This window comes from Hirundo rustica, chromosome 11 (assembly GCF_015227805.2).
Source record: "Hirundo rustica isolate bHirRus1 chromosome 11, bHirRus1.pri.v3, whole genome shotgun sequence".
NCBI classification, from domain to species: Eukaryota; Metazoa; Chordata; class Aves; order Passeriformes; family Hirundinidae; genus Hirundo; species Hirundo rustica.
Window position 1 is genome coordinate 9,229,835 of NC_053460.1, and position 15,867 is coordinate 9,245,701.

General features: G+C 41.5%; 1 protein-coding gene across 2 annotated transcripts in view; it reads right to left on the bottom strand.

Moving 5' to 3' along the window:
• Positions 1-14,697, bottom strand: part of NFATC3 (nuclear factor of activated T cells 3) — a 65,465-nt gene extending 50,768 nt beyond the window's left edge. For both annotated transcript variants that reach the window (XM_040075075.2, XM_040075074.2), the window contains exon 1: positions 14,535-14,697. In XM_040075075.2, coding sequence (XP_039931009.1) covers positions 14,535-14,634 — 100 coding nt within the window. In that variant the 5' untranslated portion in view covers positions 14,635-14,697. The remainder of the gene's footprint in view (positions 1-14,534) is intronic.
• Positions 14,698-15,867: the final 1,170 nt, after the last annotated feature.

The window sequence follows — 15,867 nt, forward strand, 5'->3', positions numbered from 1 at the left end:
AAATCAGCAACTTTGTCTCACAGAACTGAAGTAGATTTTCTTGCTCCACTTCTCAATATTGAATTAACTTCCAATATGCGACATTTGTCTGAAACAAAAGTAGAAAACACAACTTTTTTTCATATTTTATAGCCACTGTGGTTCCACTCTTGTTCCTTTACACTTGTAAATAGGGTCTTCACTGTCTATTTTCCATAAAAATGAAATGGATGACATTAATTGCATCTCCAGGTATTAGCTCTTTTTTAAAAATTATTTTTATCCCAAGTACCAGCAGACTATTAATATTTGTTTTAAAATAAATGTAGTCTCTCTCACAATCAGTTAGAATATCCAGACAGGAAGCTATGTATTTTAGACCTTCCCATGGTGAAAAAATTAGTTTGTTAATGAAATCAGTCTATTACCAGTTTAACTAAGAGCAATCAGCTTAAAATTAACTAAAACAGAAACAAAACATCAGCTTCTCAGAGACAGCATTTTCAAATTAAGAGAAAGCACATTGTTATCAAGGAATGGACTACATTCCTCAGACCTCATAAAACAAACAACAAGGAAAAGGCTGAAGCTTCATGTGCAGGGAAAAATTCTATAAGAAATCTATTAGAGGAGGCATACATTGCATTTAAGGAGTACCGAGGAATATCATAAACACTGTATGATTTTATATATATTATGGTTATGTATGACAATTATTCAAATTATATACAATTAACTACTATTATATGCATTAAGAGCACAGAAAAATCAGCATAGGTTGATTTCTAAATATGCATATGCTGAAAGGATCAGGGTTCTCAGGAAGGACTATTGCACGTATCACACACACAGTTAACACAAGCTCACTATGTTGAGCACTACCAGAACTGCATTTCCCTGTCCTTTCACTAGAGTAACAAACATTTTTAAAAACATTAGTTGTGGGTCACTCTTTTCGTTGTTTTCCATAACAAAACATGAAATGCAGACAGAAATAGGTTATAGGTTTTCCACATCTATTGGTGCATTAATGTGCAAGACCATAGATGTCTGTTTCCTATCTCAGTATTAATAAAAGCATAGATCAAGGGAAGAAAAAGGCAATCCTAATAAAGGCTATTATCCAGCTTATCAAAACTTAGAAATAAAACAGTTACAGCTACAGAACTTTTTAAATAATAGTAAGAATGTTTTAGGAAAACAGCAGTTGGAAGTCTTCAAGCCCTGTGTGTAACCATTTACTGTCATTAATGGTTTTATGAGCAGTAGCAGCACATTGCACTAAATCCCTCACCACTGCAAAGAGCCTCATTACTCCTGCACCAATAATCAAGAAATCTTAAAATATTTAAGACAATTTCTCTTTCGGTGTTACAGGGATTTACAAAAAGCAGATGTACATTCAGGAATTAATTTTCACAAGGCTGAGATGGAGAGATCAGACCAGCACAGAATTACCAACACCAGCTTGGAAGAAGAGATGGAGCAGAGAGGAGACAGAACTTTTCCGACTCAGGCTTCTGTGGTCCCTCTCCTGCCAAACAGCCTCTCCTGAGTTTGGCACTGTGCTGTCCCCTTACCCCTCCCCAGCTGCACACACACAAAACAGGAAGTTAGAAATCTAATGATTTCTAATCTATCCAGTCCCAAAAGCATGCTTAACACTGAACACAACACGGTTTGAAGTCTAAATCACCCAAATCATTTTCAGACACGATAAACACGTAGATTTATTTCAGTCTGCACACACAAATCCTCCCCCTTATAGTTCATGTGTTAAAATAACCTGTAAGCTGCTCACAAAAAACTAGACCTTTACAAATTCTATCACTAATTCTACTAATTATTTATGTCCTAATAAAGACTGCAGAGAATCCAATCCGGAGGAGCCCTCTAACCTATCTTAAGGAACATACAAACAGATACAACTTGGGGGGGAAAAAAGAAAGAATGAAAAAAACTTAGGTGATAACCCTTAAAAGAGAAAGCAATGAGAATAGTACAAAACAAATCCAACACGGGGCTGCAAGAAGCAGAGGGTAAACAAACAAAGGGAAGTCTCACAATAGGCAAGTGTAAGGAAAAGAAGAGTTATGGAGAAGCCCAAGGGAAAAAAATGGAGTTATGGAAATCTGCTTACTTAATAGCACAGCTATTACATCCAAACAATCCTATTGGGGGAGGAAAGAATAAAGAAGTTGGCCAAGTCATGAGGCCTTCACTGACCATAAAATATAAGAAAGCACTCAAGACACAGAAACTAGGACAGACTACAAAGGTAGAACGCAAAAACTACCACAAGCACATGGGGGCAAGATGCTAGACAAGACAGACACAGCAAAACACACAGACCAAGAGAAGTAGTGCCATTCACATCAAAAGCCCTTCATGCCACTGAAAAGGCAGGTGTGCTAAATGCTTTTGCTTTAGTAAGGACAACAGAATAAACTGCTAATAAAGATAACAGCAATACAAAGTAAAGAAAACTGGACTAAATAAAAGGTTAAAAAATACTGAAGAATTATGGGCCAATAAGTTCAACTTCAGTTTTAGAAGTAGTATTAATAGTTTATTTGTTCCAGTAAGCATTTTAAAGGAGACAAAGAAACAAAAAAAAAGTCACTGTTTCCTAAGAACAAACCACGTCAAACAAATTTTCTTTTACAATCAAAGGAGATCTTCTGGACAAATGGCATAGAAAGAAACTCAGTTTTGTTTTTACTGACTTTTAACACTGCCATGCACAGAGAAGCCATGAGTCTTTAGAAATTTACTGAAGCCTTCTTCCCCATCCTGCTAAGACCAGGTTCACTACTGAGGGATCATAAAAAATGAGCAGATGCTCTAAATTCACAGTGTATAAGCCAAATAAAGCTGCAGACTTTCACTGCAATCTTACATCAGGCGTCTGTGTCATCCACTGTCAATGAGAACCAGAAGGTTGCTCATTTGAATGTACATTTGCTACTGTCTGGAAACAGCCTCGTGTACAGAAGCTCCTGTTCAGTATTAAAACAATGCTGGCTCATCCCTTAGTAAGCTGCTAACTACACTTCAACATAAGCTGTCTAACCGGGGAATATAATTAAATAATATCCAGAACAACTGCTTCTAAAGTACATTTTGCTTGCTCCTTGCTGTAGCAGACTGCACATTTAGGACTAGTAATGCTTGCCCACCAGTTGTTCACTCCCCAATGATGTACTGGCACATGCACATGTGCAGCTGTGCACTCAGCCACATTTCTCCAGCGAAGGAAGGTCAATTACTATCAAATGTCTGAACACCAGTCCTGTGCCAGAATTACCCAAACTGTTTTATGATTCTAAGTTTACGAGCCCATAAACAAACATTTTCAAACAATAGGAGTTGCTGTAAGGTATGAAGAAAGTGCAACATGACCTAGGTCTTATAAAACTACTACTGTGAAAACAGGATCAGTAATCAAGTCCTTTAAATAGCATGAGGAAAGACCTGAACATTGATACAGACATCATGTGTGTTCTCAGGCAAGCCTGTCTCACAAGCTTTAAAAAGAATGACCAACTCTTCTGTTTTCCACTATTGTCGTGACAGTTACTACTATTTCTTTCTGAACACGATGGTTACTAAAATATTTGTAGAAAGGGACAAAAAGCTTAGGTAGCTGTTTTTTAAAATTTCATTATTTTGCAGGTTTGCAGCACTTTATTTCTTGGGATGAAAGAGGAGCCTTAATCTTCACAGGGAACCTAAAATAGCCAATAATCAATAGTTTTTCTTTTGTGCACTTAAAAACATGACTGATCAGAGTTCTTCTTGGTACACTATTGCACTAAAGCTCTATAACTGGATATTTAACTCTAGTTTTCCATTACAAGCAATCGGTTCTCCAAAAACACTTCCTAGAAGCTTAAACTTAAAAAACCCCACAACCTCAAACCTAAACACAGCAATGTATTAGTCTATATGGAGTACAACTGACTAGCAAGCCAAATATGGTACTGAAAAAGAATTAATTGTGAAAAAATTAAGGTAGCAGGATGGAGTAGGGGAAAACATCCTTCTAGACAAAAGTTAGCAACACGTGAAGCAGTACTGCAGGTTTAAGTTTTCAGAAAGGGGTGATTTACAACTCTCATTTTATGAAGCAGTTCACTCTCTTCGATGGTTTTGTGCTCTGTTTCATGGTCATATTAGATTATGCAAAAAAGGATAAAAATAAATTTTAGTTTTGTCAACCATGTATGCCAGAGGCTGTTCTGTCGTGCCAGTCACAATTTTACTCATTTTCTTTTGTTAAGCAAGAATACTGGAAATGTAGAAGAAAAATAATCTCCTCAACAGTGGGAGCTCATCAATGAGTCTTTTCCAAATTCTAGTCTGGATTAGAATTCATTATCCTTCGTAGAAATACAGAAGAATAAAAAAGCTGCACTAGTTAAACAGTTTAAACAAGAGAATAATCCAGCATATCAAATATTTACAACTGACACTGACTAAAATAAAAACATACTGGCTCTTGGGGTGTAACTACACTAAGGTTTTTCGAGCAGCAACCACCTTCCCACACACCTTCCCACACAAAGGGGGAGGGGAAACAAGAAGAGAGGTTAACACAGATGATTTTGGCAATCATATTTACAGTGCACTAACACCTGTATATACATAACTGACAGAATGGCAAGCTTTAGGACATGGGAAGAAACAAGCAACCAGGACAGGAACTGCAGGTGTTCACTATCAAATAAAAACATAACATGAAATTAAATAAACCCTTAGGCCACAGCCTGGTACACATTTGAACAACAACCCTTGTCTTAGTGTACATCCAGCTTCACACTGAAGTTATGAAATTAAATCTCAGATATGGAAAGAATAGCTTGGAGATACATTGATAAAAAGTTATGTACAAGGCAGGTTAAGAATTCAACTTGTAACTGTAAGATTCAACAAGAATTAGTCATTCTAAGTTCAGTTACAAAACAGAAAATAACAACCGGAAGCAGTGTTTATATCTGTGCCTTCTCCAGCTCTCCTGCTATTTCTGGTTGATATGAAGCATGTCTTTAAATGATAACTTTATAAAGCCTTTGGTTCAGTATTTAAGGATTATTAATTAATACTCATAACAGGTTAAAAAAATCTGCTCCTTGCTTTAAAAGCCTACAAGTTCTATGGGCTCCTCTTTGGTTCCTTTTTTCTTAATTGTGGCCAAATGGTTCACGAAGACACAGTATTTCACTGCATAATAACCTTGTAGACAAAACAGAAGCTGCTGCCCTCCAGTTTCATGAAGCCTCATTTGTCATCCACTGTCAGATCTAAAGTCATCTTAACATGACCCAGTAGTTCAGAGTTATTAGTGTACAGCCTTTTGGAAACAGCACAGTACATGGGCACAGCAGGTACTATCACACAGTATGAGCAGCCTTTTGACACTGCTGTTCTGAAGATGAACTATTCTATATGATCCGGTGCTAGAGTCTGAAAAGGGACTGCAGCCCTGCAACCCCAGAGCATCTCAGACGTGTAGACATGGGAACTCAGAGAAGCCTGATCACTCCCAAACTGGTGTGCTGTGCCTGACCCACTGGAAGCAGACTGAACATAAAGTTAAGTGAGAAGATAAGGCAAATACTGAGTGAAAGGAACAAGGGAATTAATCACATGCTGTAATTGCCAGCAGGCCAGGTTTTCCTAGATTCTTGCTATTGTGGGCCAGTTTACCATGCACAGCTCTTCCTTTGTGGGGGCAAAACCAACAAACTCCATGAAAAGTCTCTCCAGTTATTCAAACAGAATGAACTGAAATCCTCACCTAATTTACCTCACTCCTACCCAGATGCCTTTACCACAATTGACTTCTAACACGACCTTGCTCACAGCAACCTGTTGCTCTATACAGAGACACTGCCAGTTCACTGCTCCAGTCCCGAAGCAAGCACTGAGTAGAAGCCAAGCTTCCAAGATCAGAAGGTGTAAGTAAGGCCATATCAAAGAAAGCAGACACTAGTGTGCGAGAAAATGTCTATTTTATTTACATGAGAGTATGGTGACACAGACCAGGGTCTTTGTGAACACTGGTAGAAAAGGAGAGCAGTAAGCCACAGCAAGATCTCTGAGTGGGGAGCAGTTACACAGTGGAGGAGAGACCGAAATGGGGGCACCCCCTTCCTGATTATCAGAGCACAACACAGAGATTGAGAACTGGTATCGATAATATCTGAACAAACTCATCTGGGAACTCTTCACACCTTAGCCAAATTACACGGTACTTCTGCAGCTGGCCTGCATGACAGAGAGCAAACCATTCCACAGCAGGCAGTCCTACCACATAGTTAACTCGATATTCCAAACCATCAATTATTGCAGCTTTTTCACCAACATTTTATAATGCAGCTTAAATGTGGACTTCAAGTACATTAAACTCAAAGGCTGTGTACGTCAAAGAACTGTAATAAGCCAGAATGACAATCTGAAATCACTTTGTTTTCCCATCTGCTCACATGAATGTAGAATCAGAAACACCTTGAATTATCTTTGCTAGATCGATACAGTAAAAGGCAGAAACACAAATCAGCCAAATGAGAAAGAGGAGGTTGAAGCTGAGCACAAATACCATTTTTTCCGCAAGGTTCAGAATGACACCCCAAAATACAGAGATGGTGATATTAGCATGCCTTATGACTGTGCCACGTGTAACTCTGCAGCTCTTCCCAGAGTCCTAAATGTCTCGTGTTTATTCCAGCAGGAGTGGGGGTATCACCACATACTGTACATCAGCCCAACCTCCTGCCCCCAACACAAAAAGCTTGGAAATTTGAAGGACAGCAGCATTTGCTCTCAAAAGACTAAACTCAACAAATTACACTGATGAAATACAGAGACTTAAGTAATTTAAAGTAGCTATGTAAAATACAAAATGTTGACAGATTTTCTTAGTAGATCTTTGGATTAACCCATGTATTTCCTTATGGCCTTGTAGTTTGAGCACAGTTATCCCAAATGACACTGTTAAAGCCTTTTGTAATCAGTTACTGAATCTCCTCATCTCCTTTGTGTCCTTGACTTAAGGAACAACTTCTAGAAAGCACCTAAAGGTACACATGAGTAGCTATACATCACTGCAGATATTATTATAGCCCATTATGCAGCCATCAAAGCAATGAATCATTGTCACTAACAGTTAATAAATGCAACATGACTGGGTTAGCAGTTTGTCATTCTGTCACACTTTCATTTCGGCTATGAAGATACAAAGGGCTACTCTGTAAAACAACCTTAGTTAAAAGGTGACAGTTTCTGCCCTGGCCCAACTACAACTGGTCACAATTTCATTCCTTCTCTAGTACAGAGCAAACACTGCTTCTCTGAAAGGATGTGTAAGTTGTCCTTCCATTTTTTCCCAAAACCATTAAAAAAATAAAATAGGGGATTTAAAAAAAAACATTTCTCAAAGCATTTGCTCTCAAAAAAGCAATATTAGCAGCCACCAAAACATGAAGGCTCTTGTTAACCCTCTCCACCAACCCGCTAAAAAACTCCAAGACACCACAAATATTCAACTCCATTCAAGAATTTTTTTATATTAAAAATATTTCTCATTTTTAGAAGTGATGACTAATCTTCAGAGTGCAGCCTGAGAAGCCATTTTTAAGCATGCAATTCCTATTAATCTAAATAATATGATACTACATTTCTGGTATTAATAAATTAGCTGTAAGTACTTGCTCATGTTTTTACCTACAAACATCTTTCACACAACCTCAAATGAAGATTTTGTTTCTGCTTTAGAAAAAATCCCACCAAAATCACCACACAACACCAAATTGAACCACACAGAATTCTATTTTCATGACTGTGCTACTGAAAGATCATGGGCTTGTAGTCAGATCCCCAAAAAGTTAATTCTTTTCTCCTTCCACCAGACCTGCAGTGTTTCAGATTCAAATTCATCTTTCCTGAATGACTTTGAACAGTTCTACAATTTTTTAACATTCTCTTTTGCCAGTATTTCACAAGAACACTCGCAGATGGGTATTCTAAAGGGTAGAAGAGAATGCTGGCTTCTTAATAAGCTTGCTGCTGCCTTGCAGTTTTACTTAGCCTTACTGATCATTTCACTCATCTTAAATTCCACTGTCATTCGAACCCACATGGCATGCCTGGACAAATGCAAGGACTTGGATGTTGTTTTACTGGCTGGGCTCACTGCCAAGTCTGCTCCACGTACTTCCCTGGCCCACCAGGGCAGCTTGAGGCAACAACTCCCATATTTACGCTATTGCTGTGAACAGCCAAACTGCTGCTTACTATTGACCCAGGCCCCATCTACTCGAATTTATTCTCTCTCATTCACAGCAACATTACTGAGCTGGCTAAACTTCAGGTGGCATCTGACAAACTGCTTCCAGCTGAACAACACAGACCAAAGGAATGGGACCATCATGTTTTAAGCAAAGGGCTACTTTTTACTTTGAGAGAGAGTGAGCTTACTTCTGATTTTCAGAGATATGTAAGATAAAAGCACTATACCAAATGCTTTTGGACCCTGACCATCGCCCACATCCCAAATCTCAGGATTTGTTTTCATTTACACTCTGCCCACAATTCAGTTGGGAGGAAAGGGGACAGAGAGTGATGTGAAACTATGAATGTGCAAACAAAATAAGTGACATTTTGTCAAACCAGGGACCTTTTTCAAATCCCTGCAATACATAGTGACTCACTACCTAGTGACTCTCAATGCACTACGTAGTGATCAAAGAACCATACTGCCAAAACAGAAAAGTTATTAAATTAGATTAGCTGCAACTACAACTACTTTGGAACACCACAAAAAAGATTTTGGTATTTTCCCTGTATAGTCTCATCTTGGTCAAGCTTCATTCAAATAGACAAGATTTCATTTATCCAGAACACTGCAAAAAATCACAACATACTCAAACATGTCAGCTTGCTAGGACTGCCATCTTAATCTCTTACTCCTAATTGCCAGGCATTTCTTGACTCCATTGATACCACTTTAGTACACATTCTCCTTTGGTTCTTCCTCAGTGTTTCTCTAAGCTATCTTGAAGTCACAAGACCCTCTGTTTTTGGTCAGATGCAGCTGTTTGGTTTTCCCTCCTCCCCCCTATCAGCAGATTATATAACCACAGCCTATATGACTGATTTGCATTGTGTCCCTGTGTGTCAATCTTTTACATGCAGATAACGGCTTGTAAAATAAAGTGATAGTAGCTCAATTTCCTGCAAGTGGTGGTTTATCAAATTGTATTTAATACTCAGTTATCTAATAAATAAACAAATATTTCTCTTAGAAAGTGTCATTTAGGTCTAAGAGAGGAAAAAAAAAAAGAATTCAAGTAACTTATCCATTCGTTCCTTTGTTAAAGTTGCACCAGCTGATCCTATTCTTAACCCACATGAGCACTCTTTTGTACAGCAAATGTTAACAGATCAGCACAGACAGCTGTATTTATATGGATGGCTCAAATTATACATATTAACCACAGTAACCATTTTGTGCAAAGACTTTCTTTCCTACACATTTATATAGAAAACCATATCTAAACAGAATCAAAATATTTGAAAGAATTAATAAAACTTCAAGTGAACTATACAGGTGTGCAAGGTAGCCTGGTAAAAAGACTTCAAAAGGCGTCTCACAACCTCCTCTTACTCAGCTAAGGAAAGCAAACTTTGCAACAGTTCTGGACCAGCTCTTTTGAACACAAAGCCAAATTCCACCAAGAGCAATCCTCAGTCAACTCACACCTCAAGTTCAGACCTACTGCCAGCATCCAGCTGTTAATTTCCCGCTCAATCTGATTATAAGACTGCTCTCTCTTTTCCACCATGACTTGACCTTCCTAAGGTTATTTACCTTAACCACGACCTTGGGGAAAAGAACAAAAAGTGTGCAACCATGCTGCAAATTCAAAGTCAACAGCTTTGGTTGTTTTCTACTCTCTACCAACAATCCCTGACAGCAATACCAATCATGAATACACATTTAGGAAGGGAAAAAGGATACTGTACATTTTATTAATGAAGGCAAAGCTATAAAGTCTAGTACTGTGGTGGTGTATTTCAGTACAAATCAGTGGTTTTAAGACTTCTACGACATACCCAAATGAAAGAACACATACTTAGTGCCGGTTTTTGCTACAAAACTCTGCCTAGCTGAGGGAAAATCCAGCACCCATCATCCCTTCAGAGCACTTGGTATGTGGGCAGAGCAGCTGCTGAGCAGCCCAAGCAGCTCATGGATGCTCACAGACAAAGGTCTGACACAAAAACCTTCAAAAGAAAAGATCAGGTATTACTCTGACAGCTACTATGGCAAAACATGTATTTCAGTCATGATATCCAGTAACAAACCAATAACCTACCAGCTCTAAGCTAAAGGAAAAAAAAAAAATCTCAGAGAACAGGAGTCGAAATTTGCAAATCAATGAAAGAGCCAAATCCAGACATACTGTCCTTATGCAGAACGAGGCTGCAGCTCACAAAGATGTTTTGAACTGTCACTAAATTCATCATAGAACTGGGATGTTTTTTGTACTTTTCAAAAGAAAAGTAAGAGATACTGTAAGATTAATTTGTAACAAGATTATTAAATAGTATTACTTAACCAAATGTTCAGTCACAGGAAATATGAAGAACCCCTTTCAGCTTGTTTCACGGTTTCCAAGAAAATAAAATAAATACTGTGAACCTGAAGTTCAAGCAGGGTAGTTTGATCAGTTCTTTTAAGGCACTCATATTGTGGGAAAGCAAATAAAATCAACCAGGGAAGATTACTTACATGGAAATAATAATTTCTTCTTCTCTGCTTTATAACCAAAGAACAAAAGGTGGAAGTTAGGGTGAAACTCACATATTACTCTGTTCACTGGGTAACAAAACATTAGCCCCTCTTTAGCTCTTGGAATACTTCATCAGAAATAATAGGAACATTTTAGACAGGATGCTGAACAGCAGCGTCAATAACTCATCTGTAATTCATCTTCTGAATACTGAACAGTTTGCAGCCTCTAATTTTAAGTCAGTCCGGATCTCACATACCAATAAGAAATAGTTTTGCATGACACAGAACCTTACAAGATCCCAAATTCCCAGCTTAGTACTATATACTCCAAGCACAGCTTTTACCTTGTAAAAACTCATTACTTAAAAGGGAAGATGAATCCCTAAAATAAAATTTCAGAAAATATCATAGCAACTCTACGTATTTGCTCCCATTCTGAGAAATTTGGCATTTTATAACGTTCACAGAAGTGTGAAAAACTCAATGCAGTTTAATTGCTTAATAAATTCTAGACAAATTCCCCAAAATGATACTGAATAGTATTGCAAAACTGGTGGTGGTGAAGGGAATCAGGGCATCATCACAAAAGCATCCAAGCTAATTCAATTACTCAAGTGTCACATATTACATTCCACAGGTCTCTTCACCAAAAAGACCAAACCAGGTGGCACATCAAACACTGCCACTGACAGTTGCATGCCAGTTTCTTTTAGCAGACTCTGGAGGATCTGAACGTACTGTAATGCACATGCTGACTTAGACACTTCAAATGCAACTGATATAAGCTGGCACGATGCAATCGGATGCTACTGCAGCTACCCAAAATTTTACAACAAAGAGCACACCAAAGAGATTTGGTTCACTTCAGAGTGATCTATAGAATCACCTTTGGGCACTGGAGGCTTGAATTTCTTGGTCATAAAAAAATGAAGCTCATCAGTACCCAGAACTGTACCAAACAATTTAAGTGTTTAACACTACAAAACCAAAATGACGATTTCTTTGTTCTTTGGGACAAGGACACCGAACAATCAGAGAAACAGAAGGCAGGAGTTTTCAGAAGGTGCTCAGTACCTAATATCCACTTGAAAGCAGCTGAAGAGCTTTTAAGAATCTTTAATTTTGCAATCACCTGAGCAAATTTTTACCTCCACTCAAAAACTACTGGAAATGGGCTACCCCTTTAATTTCAATCCAAGTATGCTGCAAAGATTGCAGTATCACACTAGGGACTTCAAGCATCTTCACATCATCTTTCATGCATTCTCCCCTGCTGCAGGAACTGCAACTTTCAGATCAAGCAAATAAGCACTAAAGCAGAACAGAGGTCTCAAGTACTGTCACTTAGCACAGAACTACAAATGTTAGTCCTGCTATCCTGCAACCCACTGAAATTGTTCAGTGTAATAGCTAGGATCCCAGCTGATTTGATTTCTCTTACTGTTCTTTTAATACCATAAAAAGTGTAATCTACTGCCTGGCACTAGTACTTTCTTAGTAGTTCAGATACCAAAAGTATTTCAAGGAAATGAAAGAAAAGCTCATTTTTCCTTGCTTTTTGATCACAGTTAAATATAAACATGTAACTGTATATACTTATGTGTGTACATATATAAAAGAATAAAATCCTCACAACACTAGAGTAGTCTCAGTATAAAAGACAACATTAACATAGATTTCCATGTTATTTGCACAAGAACCTACTACCAGACACTTCTTTCATCAGAAGTCTCAAACTTCTAGAGACAAAGCATGAAGGAAGAGAATGTGTTTTTAGGTGTTCTCCATGATCATGGAAAACTTAAGTGATTTTAGTATTATTTATTTCAAATTAAGCAACTTTCCCTGTGACCTACATGTTTTATTATTAGCATACATTTGAAATAAAACCCCTTATGCTTACTTTGCAGCACAACGGACACCACCATTGAAGGAAGTGATATGGGATTATGAAATAGATGCTTCAGGAGGCCTAAGAACTTTTTTATTTGTTCATCTAATATACTTGGAAGAAGGGTAAGGGAAAAAATAGATTTCCAGTATGAGACCTCTCATATAAATTCTAATTTTTCATGTGTAAAATACATGAGCAGAATTAACTTATGAGCTCTGGCAATACTTTTAAGGGAATACATGAAGGCAGAGTCCTACTCTAACCCTTTTCCCTGAAGGCCACATCTGTGCACAGCAGGCGAGATCATCTCCAGAATTCTACAAAACAGTAAAACTACTTAAGTAATTGAGTTTCAGATGCAGGATTTCTTACTGAGAGCTATGGCAAACAAACTGCTCCATGGTCCAAATACCACATTTTTAAATTTGACATAAGAATAGTTTTGACTTATCAAGCACAGAAAATTCTCTGTATTCAGAGTAACATCTGAAGTGCTTGTTAAGGAATGCTACCCAAATACAAATATCGTAACAGCAAGTTGATACCACACTACTATTTCCATTTTTCTCAGAAACTTGTTCTCTCATTCTCATCTATCATCGACAAAGGAACATCGTTTAGACAACCAGTTTTATGTCAAAATAATAGAAATGGGGGTGTCAAAATTCTTTTTGTTGTCATTTGTTCACATTTTCCATTGTTTTCATACGGTACTGTAATGCATTTATCTAGCTTGCAAAACTCAGGCCCCCTTCACAAAACACACCATCTGCTATTGCACTGAGATGGAAAAATAGGGAAAGAAAGTCTTCCCTTATCTGAACGAATCTGAAAATTAAATCAGAGCATCAAGAAAGTCAGGGTTTTTCTAAGAAGTTAATTCTGAGTGCTTGCACACAGACTGTATCAAACAATTTTTTTTCTAATTAACTTAGGCAGACAACCGAGTCAGAGAACTAAACAACATGGCTGCATCATTTAGCCTGGATACAGTCGTGTTTCAGAGCTATCTTATCATCTAACACTTAGACATAAGACAGCCCATTACCAATTAAAACTTATTTCAAGTAGGTTAGAAAATAAACCACGCAGCCATCAAACTCTGGTACAGCTAAACAAGGCACAGCTGTTCCTTATTGATTCTTCACACCACAATTCACAGCGAATACTTTGTTTTCTGCAGTTTCAAGAAATAGGAGCATTTTAAACCAGGATTTTCAGGCTCTAATATTACGAAGGAAAGTAAAACGGTAGCACTCATAGGTATGCATGCATCTGTACACACGGACCCAAAGAGCCATCACATCTCGACACGCGGTACTCGCCCACCCACACGTACACAAAGTCTGCAGAACACGCCGGAGTAACTGGGATGTTCTATATACGGGGAACACTTCGGCTGAAACTTTTCATCGCCAGTGCCCGCACACTGCTCTGGTCCGGCCCCGTTAACACTTTGCTGCTCTCTGCCCTGTCCCTCACCGGCCCCACGGCGCTCTCTGGGCTCGGGGGGCGTGGGGCAACCAGATCCAACCGGGGCCTTTTCCCCGCCGGAGCCACGGCGCCCGGGGCGGCTCCTCCCGCACGATGAGAGGTCTCGGGTTTCTTGTCCCAAAGAAAGTTGTTACAGCGAGGAGAGGCCCGGTCGGGCCGGCTCATCGCTCCCCGAGCCCCCGCGTCCCGCGGGAGGAACGGGAGCGGCGCCGGGAAGCGGCCGCGGCCTGAGGGACGGACGGACGGCGCCGCTCCCCCCGGGCTGCCGCCTCCCGCAGCGGCGGGGCCGGCGCAGCCCCCGCTGCCCTCCCCGCCTCGTTCGAAGGAAAACAGGAACCCGACCGACACCCCCCCGGCCTCGGGGCGCACCTGCGGGCCCCAGCGGCGGCCCGGGGCCGGGCTGCCCGTCCTCGCCGAAGATCAGCCTGAAGTCGAACTCGTCGGTGGCGCCGCAGTTTGCCGTAGTCATGGGTTTGGCCGGCGAGGCGCACCGAGACCCCGTCGCCCCTCAGGGCCGCGCCGGGTCCTGCCGGGCTGCGCTCGCCCCTCAGGGCCGCCGCATAACACCGGGCGGCGGAGGGGCCGGAGGCGGGGCGGCGGCGCGAGCGGCGGCTGCGGCCCCGGCGCGAGCTCCGGTGCCTGAGCGCTTCTGTCACTCGGGGGGGGGCGGGCGCCTACTCCGGGCTGCGGCTGGACCCGCCCCCGCGCCGCGCCCCGGGCAGCGCCCCCCGCCCCGGCCCGCCCCGCCGAGCCCTCCCCCCGTCCGCCCGTCCCTCCCGTGCGACGTCACGGCATCGACGGTACCCCCGTGACCGCCGCCCGTCCCACCGAGAGACTGAGAGAAAGGCCGCCTCGCCCCGCCCCCCGCGCCGCGGGGCCTGCCGGGAGTTGTAGTCGGCGGTCGGCGCCCAATGGAGCCCGGCCAGCGGCGCGCGGGGGGCGGGGCCGCGCGCGGGGCGCGGTGCCACGTGTCGGCCCCGCCGCCGCCGAGCAGCGCCCGCCCCGCCCCGCCCCGATCCGCGCCGGGCCCGCTCCCGGGCCCGCTCCCGCTCCCGGGCCCGCTCCCGCTCCCGGGCCCGCCGTGTGACCCCTCCTGCAAAGCGGGGACGGCCCCACGGCAGAGCAGAGGAGCAAATTCCCTTGCGGCGTGCGCAGCGTTACTTTCTAAAACACCTCATGGAAATAGGTGGTGCTCTTGGCACCAACTAATGACTCGAATAATTAGGTAGGATGGCGTAAGCTGAGGAATGTCGCTTGGCTAACAAATGCTGGGCTCCAGGACTCTAAAGCTGTTAGCTACTTGCCTTCCGTCTCAGTGGGAACAGTGGCAATCAAGCAAACATGGAAGCACAGAATATTGAGCTGGAAGGGACCCACAAGGATCCCCCAGCTCCTGCACCTGCAGAGGACACTCCAAGAATCCCACCATGTGCCTGAGAACCTTGTCCAAACGCTCCTCGAACTCTGGCAGGTTTGGTGCTGTGACCACTTCCTTCGGGAGCCTGTTCAGTGCCCAGCCACCCTGACTTGCGCCGTGACACTTCCTCATGCACTTCACTTTCTGGTCACCACAGCTGCTGCACCAAGGCTGTAGAACTGTGAAGAATTCTCCTCCAAAACCAACCCCAAAAAGAATTTTAAAACATGGAATAGCGTCTTCCCAGTCTTGAATTTTGTGAGATCTGTATCTAAAAGTTTTTAA